The sequence below is a fragment of the Bos taurus genome, chromosome 8, assembly GCF_002263795.3.
Source record: "Bos taurus isolate L1 Dominette 01449 registration number 42190680 breed Hereford chromosome 8, ARS-UCD2.0, whole genome shotgun sequence".
Classification (NCBI taxonomy): Eukaryota; Metazoa; Chordata; class Mammalia; order Artiodactyla; family Bovidae; genus Bos; species Bos taurus.
This window is the reverse complement of record NC_037335.1, coordinates 83,012,238-83,031,845: the sequence shown is the minus strand read 5'-3', so window position 1 is coordinate 83,031,845 and position 19,608 is coordinate 83,012,238. Positions and strand designations below refer to the sequence as shown.

General features: G+C 41.7%; 2 protein-coding genes across 9 annotated transcripts in view; both read left to right on the top strand.

The window, feature by feature from the left end:
• SLC35D2 (solute carrier family 35 member D2) overlaps positions 1-3,064 on the top strand; it is a 56,878-nt gene extending 53,814 nt beyond the window's left edge. For 2 of the 6 annotated variants that reach the window (XM_005210413.5, XM_024995956.2), the window contains 3 exons: positions 137-215; positions 1,324-1,406; positions 2,429-3,060. In XM_005210413.5, coding sequence (XP_005210470.1) covers positions 137-215; positions 1,324-1,406; positions 2,429-2,485 — 219 coding nt within the window. In that variant the 3' untranslated portion in view covers positions 2,486-3,060. The other 4 variants (XM_024995960.2, XM_005210414.5, NM_001206266.1 and 1 more) reach the window with 3 other exon arrangements.
• Positions 3,065-3,152: 88 nt separating this feature from the next.
• The window catches only part of HSD17B3 (hydroxysteroid 17-beta dehydrogenase 3), a 67,646-nt gene continuing 51,190 nt past the window's right edge, over positions 3,153-19,608 (top strand). For 2 of the 3 annotated variants that reach the window (XM_059889254.1, XM_059889253.1), the window contains exon 1: positions 3,153-17,701. In XM_059889254.1, coding sequence (XP_059745237.1) covers positions 17,548-17,701 — 154 coding nt within the window. In that variant the 5' untranslated portion in view covers positions 3,153-17,547. 3 annotated transcript variants of the gene reach the window in all.

Genomic DNA, 19,608 nt, shown 5'->3' with positions numbered 1-19,608 from the left:
TATTTTCCTGTAAAAAGTTGAAGTTAATAAGGAGGTGTTTTAAAATGTAGGTTTTAAAATCTTCATAGTATGTTTTTCTTTTTTATTTGTTTAAAACAGCTGACTCTCCACTTAGGTGTTTGCTTCCTTGTCCCAGGTTTCTGCTGATGTACTCCACAGTTTTGTGCAGCTACTACAATTCAGCCCTGACAACGGCGGTGGTTGGAGCCATCAAGGTAAGTGGTTGAAGCCTTGAAATAAACAACCAAATTGGGGGATTGACTGTTTGATTTTATTGTTGTTATTATCCATGGTATAGTAAGAATGGAGGCTTGTGATATTTTCAGCTATGGCTGGGTAATCCCTTCTTACATTTTCTAATCTTTTAATCCACAAGACAGAGGGAAGGCCTGCTAACTTAAAGGTTGTTGTTCTGTTGCTCAGTTGGGTCTGACTCTTTGCAACGCCATGGACTACAGCACACCAGGCTTCCCTGTCCTTCACTGTCTCCTGGAGTTTGCTCAAACTCATGTCCCTTGAGTTGATGATGCTATCCAACCATCTCATCCTTTATAACTTTTAAACTGGGAATGGAAGGAAGGGATGGTATGGGAAAACCAAGTAAAATAGCTGAAAAAATTACAAATTTCTGCGACAAGATACAGAGTGATCTACATTTTGATTTTCTGGGAGAATACTGCTGACTAAGGGAATCCTTATGAAGAACTGTTTTCAGTCTAGATCTGCACACAGTTATAAGGTGATTAATGCTGGGATTGGTGTATATGCTGTGTGTGTACAGCATTTGAGTACACACACTAATGAATCGGAGGGTGAGGTATTCTAAATTCTGTTCTGCAGTTGCTTTGTGTTTCTGTTCACATGAGCTTCTATGATGAATAAGTGCTTCATCAGTAGACTTATCTTTTGGCTACCCAAAGACCATTGAGAATATACTGGACCGAGTACTGCTTAGAATTTGTCAGCTGTCTTAATCAGTTTACATTTAGGACTAATATGATTAAAATTCCCTACCCAGTGATGATAAAGAGATGAGATCTGAAAAGCTGATTACAACCCAACTCTTACATCTTTTTTCTGGTATAGTATGTGGAAGAAGGTATGGATGATGCAGTTCTGTGATTATAGTGTTATAGTTTACTTCATTTTCTTTATAAAGCCATATGTTATAGTTTTTATTCACATATTCAATATTCCATGAATTCCTATTATATGCAAATCTCTTTCAAAAGTAACTGAAATATTTTGTTTCAGATTTCACCATATATATGTGTTTTCCCCCCAAATCCTTTACTTCTAAGATCACTAATCCTCTTTTTGCAGAATGTATCCGTGGCCTACATTGGAATGTTAGTAGGTGGAGACTACATTTTCTCTGTGTTAAACTTTGTAGGGTTAAATATTTGGTAAGTGGGATTTTTAAATGAATTCATTTTAGTAACATGAATTTTAAAAGCCTGATTAATATGTTATAAGTGAAAGAATAGGAGGTGTTTTGATGTTACAATTCCTAGAATAAGTTTTACTTGAAATATTCAGTTCATCTCTTTATGACATACTTGCTCATGTGGTTCATGGGGATGTGTGTAATGAAAATTCAGAGTCGAGAGATGAATTTAATTCATGTGTCCTCCTCACAGAAAAGACCCTACACGTGGCCTTCCTTTTGTGAATGGGCCTCACTAAATCTGTGCTCCATCAAAGCACATGTGTTAAAGATGTTGGGAGATACTTTTGAAAGGCATTTTGGGGTCTCAGAGGTAGGACACCATTTTAGGATAATCAGTTCAGTTCAGTCGCTCAGTCATGTCCAAACTTTGCGACCCCATGAATCACAGCACCCCAGGCCACCCTGTCCATCACCAACTCCCGGAGTTCACTCAGACTCACATCCATTGAGTCAGTGATGCCATCCAGCCATCTCATCCTCTCCTTCTCCTCCTGCCCCCAAACCCTCCCAGCATCAGAGTCTTTTCTAATGAGTCAACTCTTCGCATGAGGTGGCCAAAGTACTGGAGTTTCAGCTTTAGCATCATTCCTTCCAAAGAAATCCCAGGGCTGATCTCCTTCAGAATGGACTGGTTGGATCTCTTTGCAGTCCAAGGGACTCTCAAGAGTCTTCCCCAACACCACAGTTCAAAAGCATCAATTCTTTGGTGCTCAGCCTTCTTCACAGTCCAACTCTCAAATCCATACATGACCACTGGAAAAACCATAGCCTTGACTAGCCGGACCTTTGTTGGCAAAGTAATGTCTCTGCATTAGGCCAACTGCATTGTAAATCAATTATACTTCAACAAAATTTGAAAAAAGAAATAAGTAGCCAAAGTATCAAAAAAATTAGGCTGATTATCTTTATCAAGAGTATAACTGTTGATGGTACCACCTATGGAATTTATTTTTACTGTTGTTTTTTTCCTTCTTTCAGCATGGCAGGAGGCTTGAGATATTCCTTTTTAACTCTAGGCAGCCAGTTAAAGCCTAAACAACCTGTGGATGAAGAAAACATCTCTCAAGATTTGAAGGTCTAGAACCTGGGGCAGAATTGCAGAGTTGCTTGCAGACTGTGGGGAGGGGGGGATATTCCCAGCTGTTTTGGCTGTGGCACTTGCCCTTCTGGTTAAGGCACAACAGGAATGTCTGCAAAATGCAAAGCGAATCTACCTCATGTGCTGCACAAGGAGTCATCATCAACCCTGAGAAACGTACCCGGGCAAAGCCTTACCAGCTGAAAGTGAATCTTTTCAAACAGTTGGTGAAAGGGATCGTTTCCAAGGCACTTGCGGGGCCCACACACCTGTGTACTCTTCCAGGTATCCAAAGTGCTTCAGGGGCGGTCAAAGGCCAATGCTGGTGAGCGTGCTTATCAGCACCTTGGCCTTAATTTCAAAGATCCCAGCCAAAGCAAAGTGCCAATGAGAACATTTTTTTGGTTTAAGCAGACATGTCTTCATTTTAGTAAAATCAACCACTTAACTGCCAGTAAAGTTGTTAGCTTTGATTTGATCTTATATGTTGGTATCTTCACAACCATCAAAGTAAAATAAAAAATAATTTATATGCATGCCTCATACTGTTATGTTATTGTAGGCAGGCAATAAACAGTAAGTCATTTTATTCAGTCTGCCTTGAAGGGTAATAAATGACTCATGTTGGGAAAAATTACAAAATAACTCAATGGAAAAACAATACTCAGCGTGCTCTGTCAACATTTAAGTAGGTTATATTATTTAAGTAGGTTATATTTCTCTCCTGTTCTCCTCCCAGGTTTGTTCAGGGGACTCTGAAATTCAGATCACATCAACTTTAACCAAGGTATATTTTTTTTTCCTGGGCTTGCCTGACTTCCCAGACCAATGGTGCATGGGAAGCAACCTCGGATTGGATGACAGTTCTTATCATCTCCTCCGAGGTGTCTCAGTGGTAAAGAATTCACCTGCCAAGGCAGGAGGCATAGGAGATGTGCGTTCGATCCCTGGGTTAGAAGGATCCTCTGAGGAGGAAATGGTAACCCACTCCAGTATTCCTGCCTGTGAAATCCCATGGACAGAGGAGTCCACTGGGTTGCAGAGTCTGACATGACTGAGCACGCACGCACTATACGGCACCATTTAGAAATGGACTGTCCTCACAGGGGTTGTGGCGCAAGGTAAGGCCCCACTCTGGGAATCAGGGGCCCTTCTTTTCAGTCTTGTCTTCACTGCTGACTCACTGAGAGCTCCACAAGTCACCTTGCCATGGTTGCCTCCATTTTTTAATCTGTACAATGGAACAATATTCCCAAATCCCTGCCAGCTCTGACTTTCTAAGTTTATAGAAGCTGAACCAGATGGACAGGGCAGCAAATGAAGGAATGATTGTGTTGACATGTTTAATTAAAAAAATTAATTATAAAATACACATAACATACAATTATCAGCATAACCATTTCTAAGTGTACAGTTTCGTAGTGTTAAGTATATTGACAGTGTTGTGTAGCCAATCTCCAGAACCTTCTCATCTTGCAAAACCAAAACTCTATACCCATTAGACAATGACTCCCCATTCCTCCCTTTCCCCAGCCCTTGGCAACCACCATTCTGTTTTCTGTCTCTATGAATTTGACTACTATAGATACCACATAAAAGTAGAATCACACAGTATTTATCTCTCAGCTAGCTTATTTCACTTAGGATAATGTCCTCAAGGTTCATCCATGTTGCAGCATATGTCAGAATTTCCTTTCTTCTTAAGACTGAGTAATGTTCCCTCATATGGATATACCACATTTTGTTTATCTATTCATCTGTCAGTGGACTCTTGGGCTGCTTCTACCTCTTGGCTATTTGTGTATAATGCTGCTATTAACGTGGGTGTACAAATATTTCTTTGAGACCCTGCATTCAGCTCTTGGATGGTAAAAGGAAACCTGTTTCTTCTACACATAAAACACTTCTGACACCAAATGTGTAGGGACTTTCCCTCACATTAAGCAATTCTTCAACTCTCTGGATGCCAACAAGGGGTCCTACAGTTAAATTCTGTCTCCACCCAGATTTCGCACAGACCCCCCAGGTTAAGGGCCCAGTCCCCCAAGATTCCCCCTACTTCAGATGCCAGTCCCAAGTCTCAGGTTGTGACTAGTGCTTCTGACCAACTGACCAGAAAGCTGGAGTCTTCATACCCCTTGGGTTCAGTAATTTGCTGGAATGGCTCACAGAGCTCAGGGAAGTGCTTTACTCTCTATTGCCAGTTTATTATAAAGCATTTGACTCAGGAATAGCCAAAGGGAAAGAAGTACATAGGACAAGGTATATTGGAAATGGTTTGGAGCTTTCATAACCCCTCCTGGCACATGAATGTGTTCATCGAGTGGAAGCTCTCCAAGCCTCATCATTTTTCACAGTAACACAGAGACCATTTTGTATTCCCACCAACAGTGAGGGGGTTCCTGTTTATCCACATCCTCACTTGTTATTTGCTCTTTTTGGTAGCAGTAGTAGGAGGTGGTGGTGGTTTAGTCGCTAAGTCGTGTCTGACTCTTGTGAACCCATGGACTGTAGCCTGCCGGGCTCCTCTGTTCAATGGGTGTGAAGTGATACTGTAGGTTTGATTTGCATTTCCCTGGTGATTAGTGATGTGGAGTGTCTTCTCGTGTGCTGGTTGGCCCTTTGTACATATTCTTTGGAGAAATGTCTGTTCAAATCCTTTGCCCATTTTGAATTGGGTTGTTTGGGTTTTGTTTGTGTTTTTGAATTGTAGGAGTTCCTTATTGTTTCAATTTACTTTTAAAGGCTTCTCGAATATTACCTTGGGGCTCCCAAACAGGGTAACCACCTTTTCTTGCATCATCATCAAATGAAATCCAGGGACCAAAAGTACTAAGACTTGAAAAATGTTAACTTCAACTCATTTTTTTTTTTTTCAATGTTAAGCTTAAACAAGGTTTGTTTTCTTCCAAAATTGTTTTTTCTAATTTTCATTTTTAGAATTCTTAAAGGAAGATGCTTTTGTGTTTTTCTAGTCTTACTATGGTTGGTCTTTTGTTTCAATAGCCAGGATGCCTCAGGATGGGGTCCTTTTATTTATTTATTTAATTGAAGGATAATTGCTTTACAGAATTTTGTTATCTTCTGTCAAACATCAAAATGAAGCAGCCATAGGTATACATATTCTCCTCCGTCTTGAACATCCCTCCCGGAATGGGGTTCTTATTTAAATATTTTTCTTTTGCAATCACCTCAAATGCTTGGTCTTACATGACCTGCCCCCGCCTTTTTTTAAATCAGTGTGGAAAGCTTTCCTTCCCTTGTTTCCATATGTGGCCAGCAGAGGGCACCCTATGAGCAGTCCAGCAGTCCTGTGTGTTGTGGCTAGCTTCCTCCTGTCCGACTCAGTGTGATCGCATGGACTGTGGCCCGCCAGGCTGCTCTGTCCATGGGATTCTCCAGGCAAGAATACTGGAGTGGGTTGCCAATTTCCTTCTCCAGGAGATATTCCTGACCCAGGGATTGAACCTGGGTCTTTGACAGTGCAGGCAGATTTTTGTAGCTGGGTTGAAACGTGCAAGTTCTGCTCTCCTCTACAGAACTAGGGTGGGTTGATGGGAATGCCAATCTGGGTTTTGAATTAAGTTTAGCTGAGAATGCTGGATGCAGAGAGGTGGTGCAAAAGGGATCCACGAACTTCAGAGAGGCTGAAGAAGAATAGCCCAGTGCATCAGGTCTCCAGATTTCTTTTTTCTTAAAAAAAAAAAAAAAAGTAATAAAAACCATTCTAGTGGAACAAGGAAAACTAGTTTAATATACTTGCTACTTTGCTTACTTTTGGCTATTTTACTGCTAATAGCAGTGACGTTTGTTAACTTGTACTTTTTCCCGTTGTTTTAGTATTTTTAAAATATATTCCATATATAAGTAAAAGTACAGGGGCACTAGAAGTTAGTGAAAGCTGAGTTTGCCTAAAGAATAAAACCTAGTTTAGAGAAGAGTTATATATTATATGTGTATAATTGTTAATATATGTTTATATATTTTACATATTTTTTATTTATATATATTTTCTGTGCTCTCGGGAAAATGGCAAAGATACATATGTCAATACTTTCAGAGACTTTAGTGAGTTTTTTCCTTTTGCATGATCACTTCAGCTTTGCAGTCTTGTTGAGTCATGTTTACAACTTGTGAGTACTTTTTGTTTTCTGTGAATGGGTGTGTGTGCTTGTGCATATATTTTGAGGACTGGGACTTGTCAAGGGTCAGTGGTTTAGCTGATCAGTAGCTGCCACTCTGTACTTTGGGAAACTGAGGGCGCCCAGCAACTCAGGATCTCTAAGTTCCCTTTCTGTCACTACATACTGAAGCATGTGGTAAAACAAAACATGTCCCTTTAGGATGAAGCCATCCCTGGGACCTCCCAGGGTCACAGAACACCATCTGTGTGTCTCTGATTCTTACCTCCATTTCAGGCTGAGGTCTCCCATGATAAGCCTCAGAACCTTTTCTCTGCAATGTGTGGTTCCTGGATCAGAATATCAGCATTACCTGGGGCTTGTTAGAAATGCAGAATATCAGGTGCACACACACACTGAATAGGAATCTGCATTTTAACCCTGGTAATCTGAGGAGCACTGCTGCTGCTGCTGCTAAGTCGCTTCAGTCGTGTCCGACTCTGTGCGACCCCATAGACGGCAGCCCACCAGGCTCCCCCGTCCCTGGGATTCTCCAGGCAAGAACACTGGAGTGGGTTGCCATTTCCTTCTCCAATGCATGAAAGTGAAAAGTGAAAGGGAAGTCGCTCAGTCATGTCCGACTCTAGCGACCCCATGGACTGCAGCCCACCAGGCTCCTCCGTCCATGGGATTTTCCAAGCAAGAGTACTAGAGTGGGGTGCCACACTACCCCAGACTTTTGGTCCAGATCATCTTTTTAGTATCAAGGGTTCATAGCCTGAGGTTCACAGAATTTAGAGGGCTGATGAACTTGAATGGAGAAAGAAAACATCTTCATTTTTTCTAATGAAAATGCAGCATTTCTTTTCATTTGAATGTAGGCAAGACCATAGTTAATACTGGCTGTACTTGTGACTTAGTTATCGATAGAAGTTGAAATATTTTCGTATCACCTTAGAGTTTTTGTAGAAAATCATTGGTGCATTGCTCAGTATTCTTATAGTTCTTAGTGCCTCCACTAGTTCTTATTGTTTAATATGTTCATAAAGAAGAATACATCAGATTTAGATGTATTTTAATATTCATATGTATTTTAATGTTATAGTACATCATATTTAGAAAATATTGCTGTAACTTTATGACAATTGGTTTTCATTATAATTTTATGTGTTTTATTTCTTGCATTTAAAAACATTATTTGGAGAAGGAGGCTGTAGCCATCTATAGACTGCCATTGTAGTTCATGGCACTGAAAAAAGTAAGGATCCCTGCTGTAGAGGAAAATAAAAAATTCAAGATTAATATGTTTCCTCAAGAAGTTGTCCCATTTTTGGCCTCAGGAGGCTTGCTCCTGGATGAGCCCAGGGGTAATTTTTGTATCTGCTACCTGGTGGGAAGGCATCTTCCTCCAGCCAGTGTGGTCAGCTGGCTGCAGTCAGAGGGAGAGAGAGAGGCAAAAGGAAAGGAAGGGGAGGAAAAAGCGGGGAAAGGGTAGGGAAGGGAGAGACCAGGAGACAGGCAGCTAGGCTTCACTGCCACATCCTTCTCACTCACAGCTCAGAACAGAGATGTGCCTCGTAATTGTGTCACAGTACTTGAACCTTGTTCTTCAAATTCTGCTTACTTGAAGTGTGACATTCTGTCTAGGGAAGGTGGGACAGCAGCGTGAGATGCTCTGTGGGCCCACTCTCCAGGGATACAAGGGGAAGTAGAGAAGACTGTAAAACCATTTAAGATCCCTGGAAATTGTCCAAAGGGAGATTAGAGATTGCATTATTTAGTCTCAGTTCAATTCAGTTCAGTCGCCCAGTCGTGTCTGACTCTTCGAGACCCAATAGACTGCAGCACGCCAGGCTTCCCTATCCATCACCAATTGCCAGAGCCTGCTCAAACTCATGTCCATTGAGTCGGTGATGCCATCCAACCATCTCATCCTCTGTTGTCCCCTTCTCCTCTGGCCTTCAATCTTTCCCAGCATCAGGGTCTTTTCCAATGAGTCAGTTCTTCGCATCAGGTGGCCACAGTATTGGAGTTTCAGCTTCAGCATTAGTCCTTCCAATGACTATTTAGGACTGATTTCCTTTAGGATTATTTAGTCTATGCTTTGTTAAAATGCTTTTTGAGTTAGTGGCTTTATTTTCTAGCTGTCATTCAAATAAATTTTTTTAATAAAAATTGAGAAATTTCACATTAGAAACTGGATTTCTTACAATAGTTGAAAAAAAAATCACAACTTGCCAGGTGGGCCAGAATCTCCATAGGGTAACAGTCAGCTGGAGCTGAGGTCGGGGGTAGTTGTTATTTTGTCATGTTCTCCACCATTTTCTGTGTCTCCAGTCGTGTGACTGAGTGTCTGCCTTTCATTAGTGTGCTTGTAGTGTTGTTTTCCTTGAAACAAAGTCGAAGGACTTTTATGGTGGCCCAGAGGCTAAGACTCTGAGCTCCCAGTTCAGGGGGCCCAGGTTCAATTCCTGGTTAGGGAACTATTGATAGATCTCGCATGTCACACCTAAAGATCCGGCACAGCCAAATAAATAAAAATAAATGCTAAAAAACCTCCAAACAACAGAGTTGAGAGCATAGGAGGAAAATAAAAGCTGAATCAAGAGAGCCAAAGGTTCAAGAGTGTATTTGTGGAAATAGAAATTACACCTACTATGTGCTTGTTTTGAAACAATACAGATTAAGGTGCCTGGCCTACTTCATTAATTTATATTACTTGCCTGCCTTGGGGCTCCCCAGGTGGTGCTAGTGGTAAAGAACCTACCTGCCAATATAGATGATATGAGACATGAGTTTGATCCCTGGGTCGGGAAGATCCCCTGGAGGAGGGCATGGCGACCCACTCCAGTATTCTTGCCTGGAGAGTCCCCATGGACAGAAGAGCCTGGCGGGTGAAGTCCACAGTGCTGTAGAGTTGGACGTGACTAAAGTGACTTAACATGCACACTAATCTGCCTTGACTGTAGGCATTTCGGTCTTTGATTCCAGTTTCAGAGGCCCAGTTCTCAAACTATTCTGTCTCCATCCTATGTAGAGTTATGAGACATGTATCATAAGGACACTTTTTTGTTACCATTTATTGAATTTAGGCTTCCCTGGTGGCAGTAGTAAAGAATCTGCCTGCAGAAATGGAGATCTGGGTTCAATCCCTGGGTTGGGAAGATCCACTGGAGGAGGAAATGGCAACCCACTCCGGTATTCTTTCCTGGTAAATCCCATGGACAGAGGAGCCTGGTGGGCTGCAGTCCATGGGGTTGCTAAGAGTTGGAAACGACTAAGCACGCAATGTATTTACAGATAAACAATATATTGGTGGTTGCCAAAGGGGCGGGGCAGCAGTGGGTGAACTAGATGTAGGGTGATCAGGTCAAAAGGTAAAAACATCTAGCTATAAATAAGTTATGGGGATATAATACACAGCCTGGTGACTATAGTTAATAATACTGTATTGCCTATTTGAAAGTTGCTAAGACAGTAGATCTCACCATAAATATTTAAAAAAAATTTTGTAACATATATGGTGATGGATATTAACTAGACTTACAGTGGTGACTATTTTGCAACATGTACAAATATTAAACCATTATGTTGTGTACCTGAAACTAATATAATGTCATATGTCAATTATACCTCAATAAAAAACTCAAACATTTAAAAAATTTGCTGATATAAGTATACTTAACGATGACTTTCCCGGAGAAGGCAATGGCACCCCACTCCAGTACTCTTGCCTGGAAAATCCCATGGATGGAGGAGCCTGGTAGGCTGCAGTCCATGGGGTCGTTAAGAGTCAGATACAACTGAGCGACTTAACTTTCACTTTTCACTTTCATGCATTGGAGAAGAAAATGGCAACCCACTCCAGTGTTCTTGCCTAGAGAATCCCAGGGATGGGGGTTAGGGTTAGGGTTAAATAAATCAATGTTCTGATTTATTTTACTGAAGATTAGATTTTCCCTAAATGGCAAATAGATGGGGAAACAGTGGAAACAGTGGCTGACTTTATTTTATGGGGCTCCAAAATCACTGCAGATGGTGACTGCAGCCATGAAATTAAAAGACGCTTACTCCTTGGAAGGAAAGTTATGACCAACCTAGACAGCATATTAAAAAGCAGAGACATTGCTATGCCAACAAAGGTTCGTCTAGTCAAGCCTATGGTTTTTCCAGTAGTCATGTATGGATGTGAGAGTTGGACTAAAAAGAAAGCTGAGCACCAAAGAATTGATGCTTTTGAACTGTGGTATTGGAGAAGACTCTTGAGAGTCCTTTGGACTGCAAGGAGGTCCAACCAGTCCAACCTAAAGGTGATCAGTCCTGAGTGTTCATTGGGAGGATTGATGTTGAAGCTGAAACTCCAATACTTTGGCCACTGATGCAAGGAGCTGACTCATTTGAAAAGACCCTGATGCTGGGAAAGATTGAGGGCAGGAGGAGAAGGAGACAACAGAGGATGAGATGGTTGGATGGCATCACCGACTCAATGGACATGAGTTTGGGTAAACTCTGGGAGTTGGTGATGGACAGGGAAGTTTGGTGTGCTGTGGTCCATGGGGTCACAAAGAGTCAAACACAACTGAGCGACTGAACGGAACTGAACTGAAATGGCATCGTATAGTAAATACATGTTGTGGGTAGCTTCTGAAACGGATCACAATGCCTGCCTCCTCATATTCACTTCCTTGTATAATCTCCTCCCTTTGAATATGGGCTGGACCTAGAATGTGCACTAATTTCTCATTATAGAATACAGCAAAAGTAATGGGTGGTTCTTTCCAAGATTAGGTTGCAAAAGAGTGTGGCTTCTCTCTTTCATCTGACTCCTCATTTGCTTGATCTGATGAAGCAAGGTGCCATTTTGCAAGTTGCTTTCCAAAGAGACTTGTGTGTCAAGGAACATCTAGCTGTATGTGTGTGTGGGGCGGGGCGGGGGGGTGGTGGTGCGGGGGGCGGGGTAAGGTTGAAAGTGGAAGTCGCTCAGTTCAGTTCAGTTCAGTTCAGTCGCTCAGTCATGTCCAAACTTTGCGACCCCATGAATCACAGCATGCCAGGCCTCCCTGTCCATCACCAACTCCCGGAGTTCACTCAGACTCACATCTATCGAGTCAGTGATGCCATCCAGCCATCTCATCCTCTGTCGTCCCCTTCTCCTCCTGCCCCCAATCCCTCCCAGCATCAGAGTCTTTTCCAATGAGTCAACTCTTCACATGAGGTGGCCAAAGTACTAGAGTTTCAGCTTTAGCATCATTCCTTCCAAAGAAATCCCAGGGCTGATCTCCTTCAGAATGGACTGGTTGGATCTCCTTGCAGTCCAAGGGACTCTCAAGAGTCTTCTCCAACACCACAGTTCAAAAGCATCAATTCTTTGGTGCTCAGCCTTCTTCACAATCCAACTCTCACATCCATACATGACCACTGGAAAAACCATAGCCTTGACTAGACAGACCTTAGTTGGCAAAGTAATGTCTCTGCTTTTGAATATGCTATCTAGGTTGGTCATAACTTTCCTTCCAAGGAGTAAGCGTCTTTTAATTTTATGGCTGCAGTCACCATCTGCAGTGATTTTGGAGCCCCCCAAAATAAAGTCTGACACTGTTTCCACTGTTTCCCCATCTATTTCTCATGAAGTGATGGGACCGGATGCCATGATCTTCGTTTTCTGAATGTTGAGCTTTAAGCCAACTTTTTCACTCTGCACTTTCACTTTCATCAAGAGACTTTTTAGTTCCTCTTCACTTTCTGCCATAAGGGTGGTGTCATCTGCATATCTTAGTTGTGTCCAACTCTTTGTGACCCCATGGACTATAGAGTCCATGGAATTCTCCAGGCCAGAATACTGGAGTGGGTAGCCTTTCTCTACTCCAGAGGTCTTCCCAACCCAGGGATCGAACCTAGGTCTCCCACATTGCAGGTGGATTCTTTACCAGTTGAGCCACCAGGGAAGCCCAAGGATACTGGAATGGGTAGCCTATCCCTTCTCCAGCAGATCTTCCCGACCCTGGAATCAAACTGGGGTCTCCTGCATTGCACACGGATTCTTTACCAACTGAGCTATCAGAGAAACCTTTGTGAAAGCTGCTATCCATTTCTGGATGACGTTTGATGACACACATCATTAGAAAAAATTAGTTTTGTTCTCTTTTTTTGAAAACTTGGCGACAAAGTCACATTCTCTTCAGGTCTCTCTGGTGTGAAACTTCTTATAATTTTTTCCCCTAATGCATACCACAGCTTACTTACACAGATGCTTCAGGCGGAAGGCCACGCCCTTACAAATATCTTACAGCCTTCTTCAGGCCTATTTCTTTCTCTGAATTTCTCCAGTTTCCCACCCCCTTGGCTCTCCCCTCCACATCTTATCACATTAAGTCCAACCATTGTGTCCTCTGGGACAGGTAAACCCCAAACAAATATTGATAAATGGGTCAGTTGTGAAGGAATCCATTCCCTTCTTTGCTTTGTTCGTTCTTTTGCATTTCCTCGTCACTTAACTGCACAGGCTTCCAGTCGAGATCCAGCCCTCCTCCCTGAGGCTCTGCAGCTTGCCCCTGACCTGTACCAGTGTCTGTCACCTGTCTACCAAAGACTTCTTTAACAGGACAAACTTCATTGCACCCACACAAAACAAAGGCTCATTTTTCCTTTTTCCTTAAAGAGTGAATATTCATTGAGTGGGCTTCCCTGGTGGCTCAGACGGTAAAGAATCTGCCCGCAATGCAGGAGACCCAGGTTTGATCCCTGAGTTGGGAAGATCCTCTGGAGAATAAAATGGTAATCCACTCCAGTATTCTTGCCTGGAGAATCCCATGGACAGAGGAGCCTTGTGAACTATAGTCCTTGGGGTCGAAAAGAGTCAGACACAACTGAGTGACTGACAACAACATTTATTGAGTCAGTTCAGTTCAGTTGCTCAGACGTGTCCGACTCTTTGCGACCCCATGAACCGCAGCACGCCAGGCCTCCCTGTCCATCACCAACCCCCGGAATCCACCCAAACCCATGTCCATTGAGTCGGCGATGCCATCCAACCATCTTATCCTCTGTCGTCCCCTTCTCCTCCTGCCCTCAATCTTTCCCAGCATCGGGGTCTTTTCAAATGAGTCAGCTCTTTGCATCAGGTGGCCAAAGTATTGGAGTTTCAGCTTCAACGTCAGTCCTTCCAATGAGCACCCAGGAGTGATCTCCTTTAGGATGGACTGGTTGGATCTCCTTGCAGTCCAAGGGACTCTCAAGAATCTTCTCCAACACCACAGCTCAAAAGCATCAATTCTTTGGCACTCAGCTTTCTTTATAATCCAACTGTCACATCCATACATGACCACTGGAAAAACCATCACCCGACTAGACGGACCTTTGTTGACAAAGTAATATCTCTGCTTTTTAATATGCTGTCTAGGCTGCTCATAACTTTCCTTCCAAGGAGTAAGTGTCTTTTAATTTCATGACTGCAATCACCATCTGCAGTGATTTTGGAGCCCAGAAAAATAAAGTCAGCCACTGTTTCCACTGTTTCCCCATCTATTTGCCAGAAGTGACGGGACTGGATGCCATGATCTTCGTTTTCTGAATGTTGAGCTTTAAGCCAACTTTTTCAGTCTCCTCTTTCACTTTCATCAAGAGTTCCTCCTCACTTTCTGCCATAAGGGTGGTGTCATCTGCATATCTGAGGTTATTGATGTTTCTCCTGGCAATCTTGATTCCAGCTTGTGCTTCCTCCAGCCCAGCATTTCTCATGATGTACTCTGCATATAAGTTAAATAAGCAGGGTGACAATATACAACCTTGACTACTTGCTTTTTTTTAACCATATAATTATATTTTATTTAATTTTCATGTTTGAAATCATCATGAATATTCAGGTTTTTCACTGTACATTTTAGTATAGTATAATTATTGCAAGCAAAAGATTATGTGTGAAATGTATATAAGTTATAAAACATTGTATTATATTGTGTAAACACTCATGTACATACTGCTAAGTTCAAGAAGCACATGATACCAGTAGCTTATACCTGCCTATAGGACCTCTCCATCATATCATTTTTCCCCAGATGAAACCACTTTATTGAATTTTGTGTTTATCATTCCATTGTTTGTAACAACAATTTTATCACATTTTAACATAAGCAATATATTTCTTTATATTGCTTTTTTGAGTTTATAAAATATCAGACTTAATGTAATATTCTGGCATTTGCTTTTTTTGACTCAACATTGTGTCTGAATGTCACATATTGTTCTGTTTGGCTATCATTCATTCATTTGCACTACTGTATAATATTCCACTGTGAGAATAAACTCATTGGGATAGTTCTCAGTTTTCCCTATTGAAACAATGCTCTTTTGAATATTCTTCTATTCTGTGGGTCAGAGTACTTTTGTAATACAAAGCAAAGTCCCAATCCAAAGGAATTTACTTGTCGTGGCAGGAGACCCAACCACAAGCAATAAATAAGATAAGCCAATAAAAAATATGCTCAGAATAAAACTAAACCAGAGTCACAGGACAGACTGCTGGACATTGGCCTGGCTTTTCCCAGACCTTAGTAAAAACAATAATTGTTGTCTTCATGTTTATCAAACACCTCAGCCTCTCACTCCTTTGGGAACATTTGTGGATGAGCTGAGATGGTTGATCTACACTATCTGCTTCTGCCAACTAACCATCAGTGGAAAGAGTAATAATTAACCAAGACAGGTAATCCTTGTAATGTGCTTAGTACAGAGTTGGGTACACAAGACATAGTAAATAAGGGGCAGTCGGAAAAATGGGAAGAAATGGGGAGCCGCTGTTGGCAAAGGCCATCTCATTTGCTCTAATTATAGTTTAATCTCCATATTACTTGTACTTTTTTCAGGTAGCCCCTAGCTTCATGAACAAGTGACAATTGGAACTGAGAAGCTGCTCCAGATAAGGACCTTAGTTGAAAGTGCCAGGGTAAATACATGCCGTGGTTTAGAGAACGATGCAGGCTGAACTTGGCAGTAACTTGTACCTCTCACTTTCCTTCCTGGGTCTCCTCCTCACTGAAAGGATTTTGCTCATCACCTGACATACAGGCAAACCTGTCTCCAAGGTTTTTAATCTGAACAACTGGAACATAAGAGCTGCCATGTTCTGGTATAGGGAAATTGGCAAGGGAAATAAGTTTTGACATTTGAAGATAATATCAGAAGCCATTATTAGACTTAAGCTTGAGATGACTATTAAGCATTCAAATGGAGGTGTTAATGTTACTTGCATTCAAATGGAAATGCAAGTATGGATGAGCAGCCTGGTTACCGTTGAAGTTATACATTTAGGGGTTCTCAGTGCACAAAGTCCTTAAAGTCAAGAGATTAGGTAATGCCATCAAATGACTAAGTGTGGACACCAAAGAGAAGAGGGCCAAGAGCTGAACATGAGGACACTATTCTTGGATGATGTCAGAGTCTCTTCATTCCCCTGTTTCTATGTCGTGACCATTCTCCATCTCTACCTCCAAAAGGTCACCTTTTCTCAGCATCAAGTGACTCAGATTATGTAATGCTATTGTCTTGGAAGAAAAGCTATGACAAAGGCAGAGACATTACTTTGCCAACAAAGGTCCATATTGTCAAAGCTATGTTTTTTCAGTAGTCATGTATGGATGTGAGAGCTGGACCATAAAGAAGGCTGAGAACCAAAGAACTGATGCTTTTGAATGGTGGGGTTGGAGAAGACTCTTGAGAATCTCTTGGACTGCAAGGAGATCAAACCAGTCGATTCTAAAGGAAATCAACCCTGAATATTCACTGGAAGGACTGATGCTGAAGCTGAAGCTCCAATACTTTGGTCACCTGCTGAGAAGAGCTGACTCATGGGAAAAGTCTCTAATGCTCGGAAAGACAGGGCAGGAGGAGAAGGGGATGACAGAGAACGAGATGGTTGGATGGCATCACTGACTCAATGGACATGAGTCTGAGCAAACTCCAGGAGATAGTGAAGGACAGGGAAGCCTGGCATGCTGCAGTCCATGGAGTCACAGAGTCAGACACGACTGAGTGACTGAACAACGAAAACAACAATTATCTGAGCGTCTTTGGTGGCTTCCTCTCACTTAAGTCCAAACTCCTCACCAGGAGTATCTGGCTCCTCCGCATGCCTCCATCTTACTTTATTCTTTTCTTTTGTTCTGTACACACCAGATCCTCTGTGTAGTGCTATTTACTCCTCAAATACATGCATCTTTCTCATTTCAGGTCACTTGTACTAGCTGTTCCCTCAGCCTGGAGGAAGAAACTTATCTTTGTAGGGCTATCTCCTTTCCACTCAAATTTCAGCTCAAAATACCACCTCTTCACAGAATTTTTTCCTGTCACTCCACAGCACTTTTTTATGGCACTGATATGTGACATTATCTTTTTATTTGCATATTGACTCTGAATCTCAGCTCCCCCTGGCAGTGACTGCCCGTGTTTACTATTCTCTATTCCCAAGGCTTCAAACAGTGATTGCCACCTGGTAGGCAGTCAATAGATAGTTGTTGACTAAGTGAATGAATGACTTCTAGAATTTTGCATAGTTTTTAGTATCTTTTTTAGCTTCCAGATTTAGGGAGGGAATGCTGGGCTGCCATTTTTCTTTGTCCGGTCTTTATCTTTATGTTCACCTTTGACTTCTTCAACACTCCCCTGCCTCACAAAAGCCCAACTGTGCTATAAAAATATTAGAAAGAATATTTTATTTTAAAGCTTGTGAATCAGAGGATTGTGTAAAGAAGTTACTCTAATCTGAATGCCTTGACACAGTGACTCATTGAAATGTTCCCAGTGACTCCAGAAGGGGACCGATGCTCCTGCAGAGCAGCCACGCTCACTTCGAAGGCTGTGAGGGACTGGACCAGGTCTGAAACAGCATCTGCCATGGTGCCATCATGAAGGAGGCTCTGGAGCAGTTCTTCATTTTTGTAGGGTTGCTGGTTTGCCTGGTCTACCTGATGAAATGCGTGAGATTCTCTAAATGTATTTTCCTGCACTTCTGGAAAGTTTTGCCAAGGTCTTTCTTGAAGTCAGTGGGAGAATGGGCAGGTAAAGAAAGCTTTTCATCTTTTGTTCTTGTTGTTTTTATTATTACTTAGGTCTCAATGATATATTGCATCTTTTCCTTTTGAGAGCAAAGTTGTAATTCCTTTGGGTTAATTTGCGGGGTTGGAAAGTACAAATGAACTTGACTGAAAAACGTGATGTGAGGCATCAGGAGAATCATTCAGGAAGAATGTGACTCAGTTCTTTCCTGTGTGCTTTTCCTCTCATCCTCACTAGTTGGGTTTTTCTTATTTTTGGAGTTTCTGATGATACAAATCATGGATGAGGCAGAAAATTATGTATCATCTTCCCCAGATTTTCAAAAACCCAGAGTGCTTTCATTTCCTTAAACAGAGCTTCAAAATTCTGAAATCCAATAATAATTTAAATCCATTTTATTATACTAATTTCTCAGAGACCTGTCACCAAGTGAGGGTAATGCAAAATCAAGGCAATAAAGATCTCTGTGGAGACATGTTTTTAAATGGTTATATTCAGAATCTGGGTCTGGTTTATGTCCCAAGTAGATTGATTAATCACTGCCTCTCAATAGAATTTGGCTCCTGAAACTGTCATGCAGAATTTCAGCCCTATGCTGAGTTTAAGGTGAAGAACAGGAGGCTATGGTTTCAGCATCTCCTTGAATGAAGTGCTAGGTTTGCATTTCAAAGTTGGTATTATGCGTTGGTGTCAGTCTATCAATAACCAATGCTGTGACCTGGCCTGCCCTTGTAGGTCTTACTATGATTGCAAAATGCCTTTCAGCACCATCAGGAAACTTAAGAAAAAATAAAGGTTTATTACCTACAGGACCTGTAAATTATACAGCGCACCTGGTGCCACAACAAGGTCATGTGTAGAAAGAGAGGGAGAGAGTGAACGGGCCTGGGGTTCTGCATTTATTTTATTCCGGACTGGGGGCCTAGGGTTTCAAGAACTCTTTCTTTAATAGTGAATTTAAAACATAAGAGAGGGAAGTTAAAGCACGGGAAGAGAAAAAACAAGTGGTCAAAATGGTCAGTTATTGAAACCAACCAAGATTTTTAAAAGATGCTTGCTCCTTGGAAGAAAAGCTATGACAAACCTAGACAGCGTATTAAAAAGCAGAGACGTCAGGTTTTTTTTACAAAGGTCCGTATAGTCAAAGCTATGGTTTTTCTAGTCATGTACAGATGTGAGAATTGGACTATAAAGAAGGCTGAATGCCAAAGAATCGATACTTTTGAATTGTGGTGCTGGAGAAGACTCTTGAGAGTCCCCTGGACAGCAAGGAGATCAAACCAGTCAATCCTAAAGAAATCAACCCTGAATTTTCATTGGAAGGACTGATGCTGAAGCTCCAATACTTTGGGCACCTGATGCGAAAAGCTGACTCATCAGAAAAGACCCTGATGCTGGGAAAGACTGAGGGCAAGAGGAGAAGTGGGTGGCAGAGGGTGAGATAGCATCACTGACTCAATGGACATGAGTTTGAGCAAACTCTGGGAGATAGTGAAGAACAAGGAAGCCTGATGTGCTTCAGTTTTGTGGGGTTGCAAGGAATTGGACACGATTTAGCAACTGAATAACAAAATTTTTAAAAAAGAGACCTCGTTTGGGGGAGATTATCTGGCTCTTTACGTTATCCTGTGGCCAAAATAACTTATATTAGCAATCACCGTTTTTAAAGTAGGTGCCTCTTTGAAACTGATACCTAACTGGCAATCAAAGCATAAGCCAAGACCTTGCATTATGAAAAAGAAAAAAACAAAAACAAAAACCCAGCTGTCAGGTTTTATGCTACAATAGGGTTGTAAGAAATCCAGTGACTTAAAAAAAATAAAAAAGATTTTAAGTGGCTTTAGGAATACAATCCCAGGCTAAATAGGAGAGATTGTAAACAACCTTATAGGAATGCCAGATAAAATACA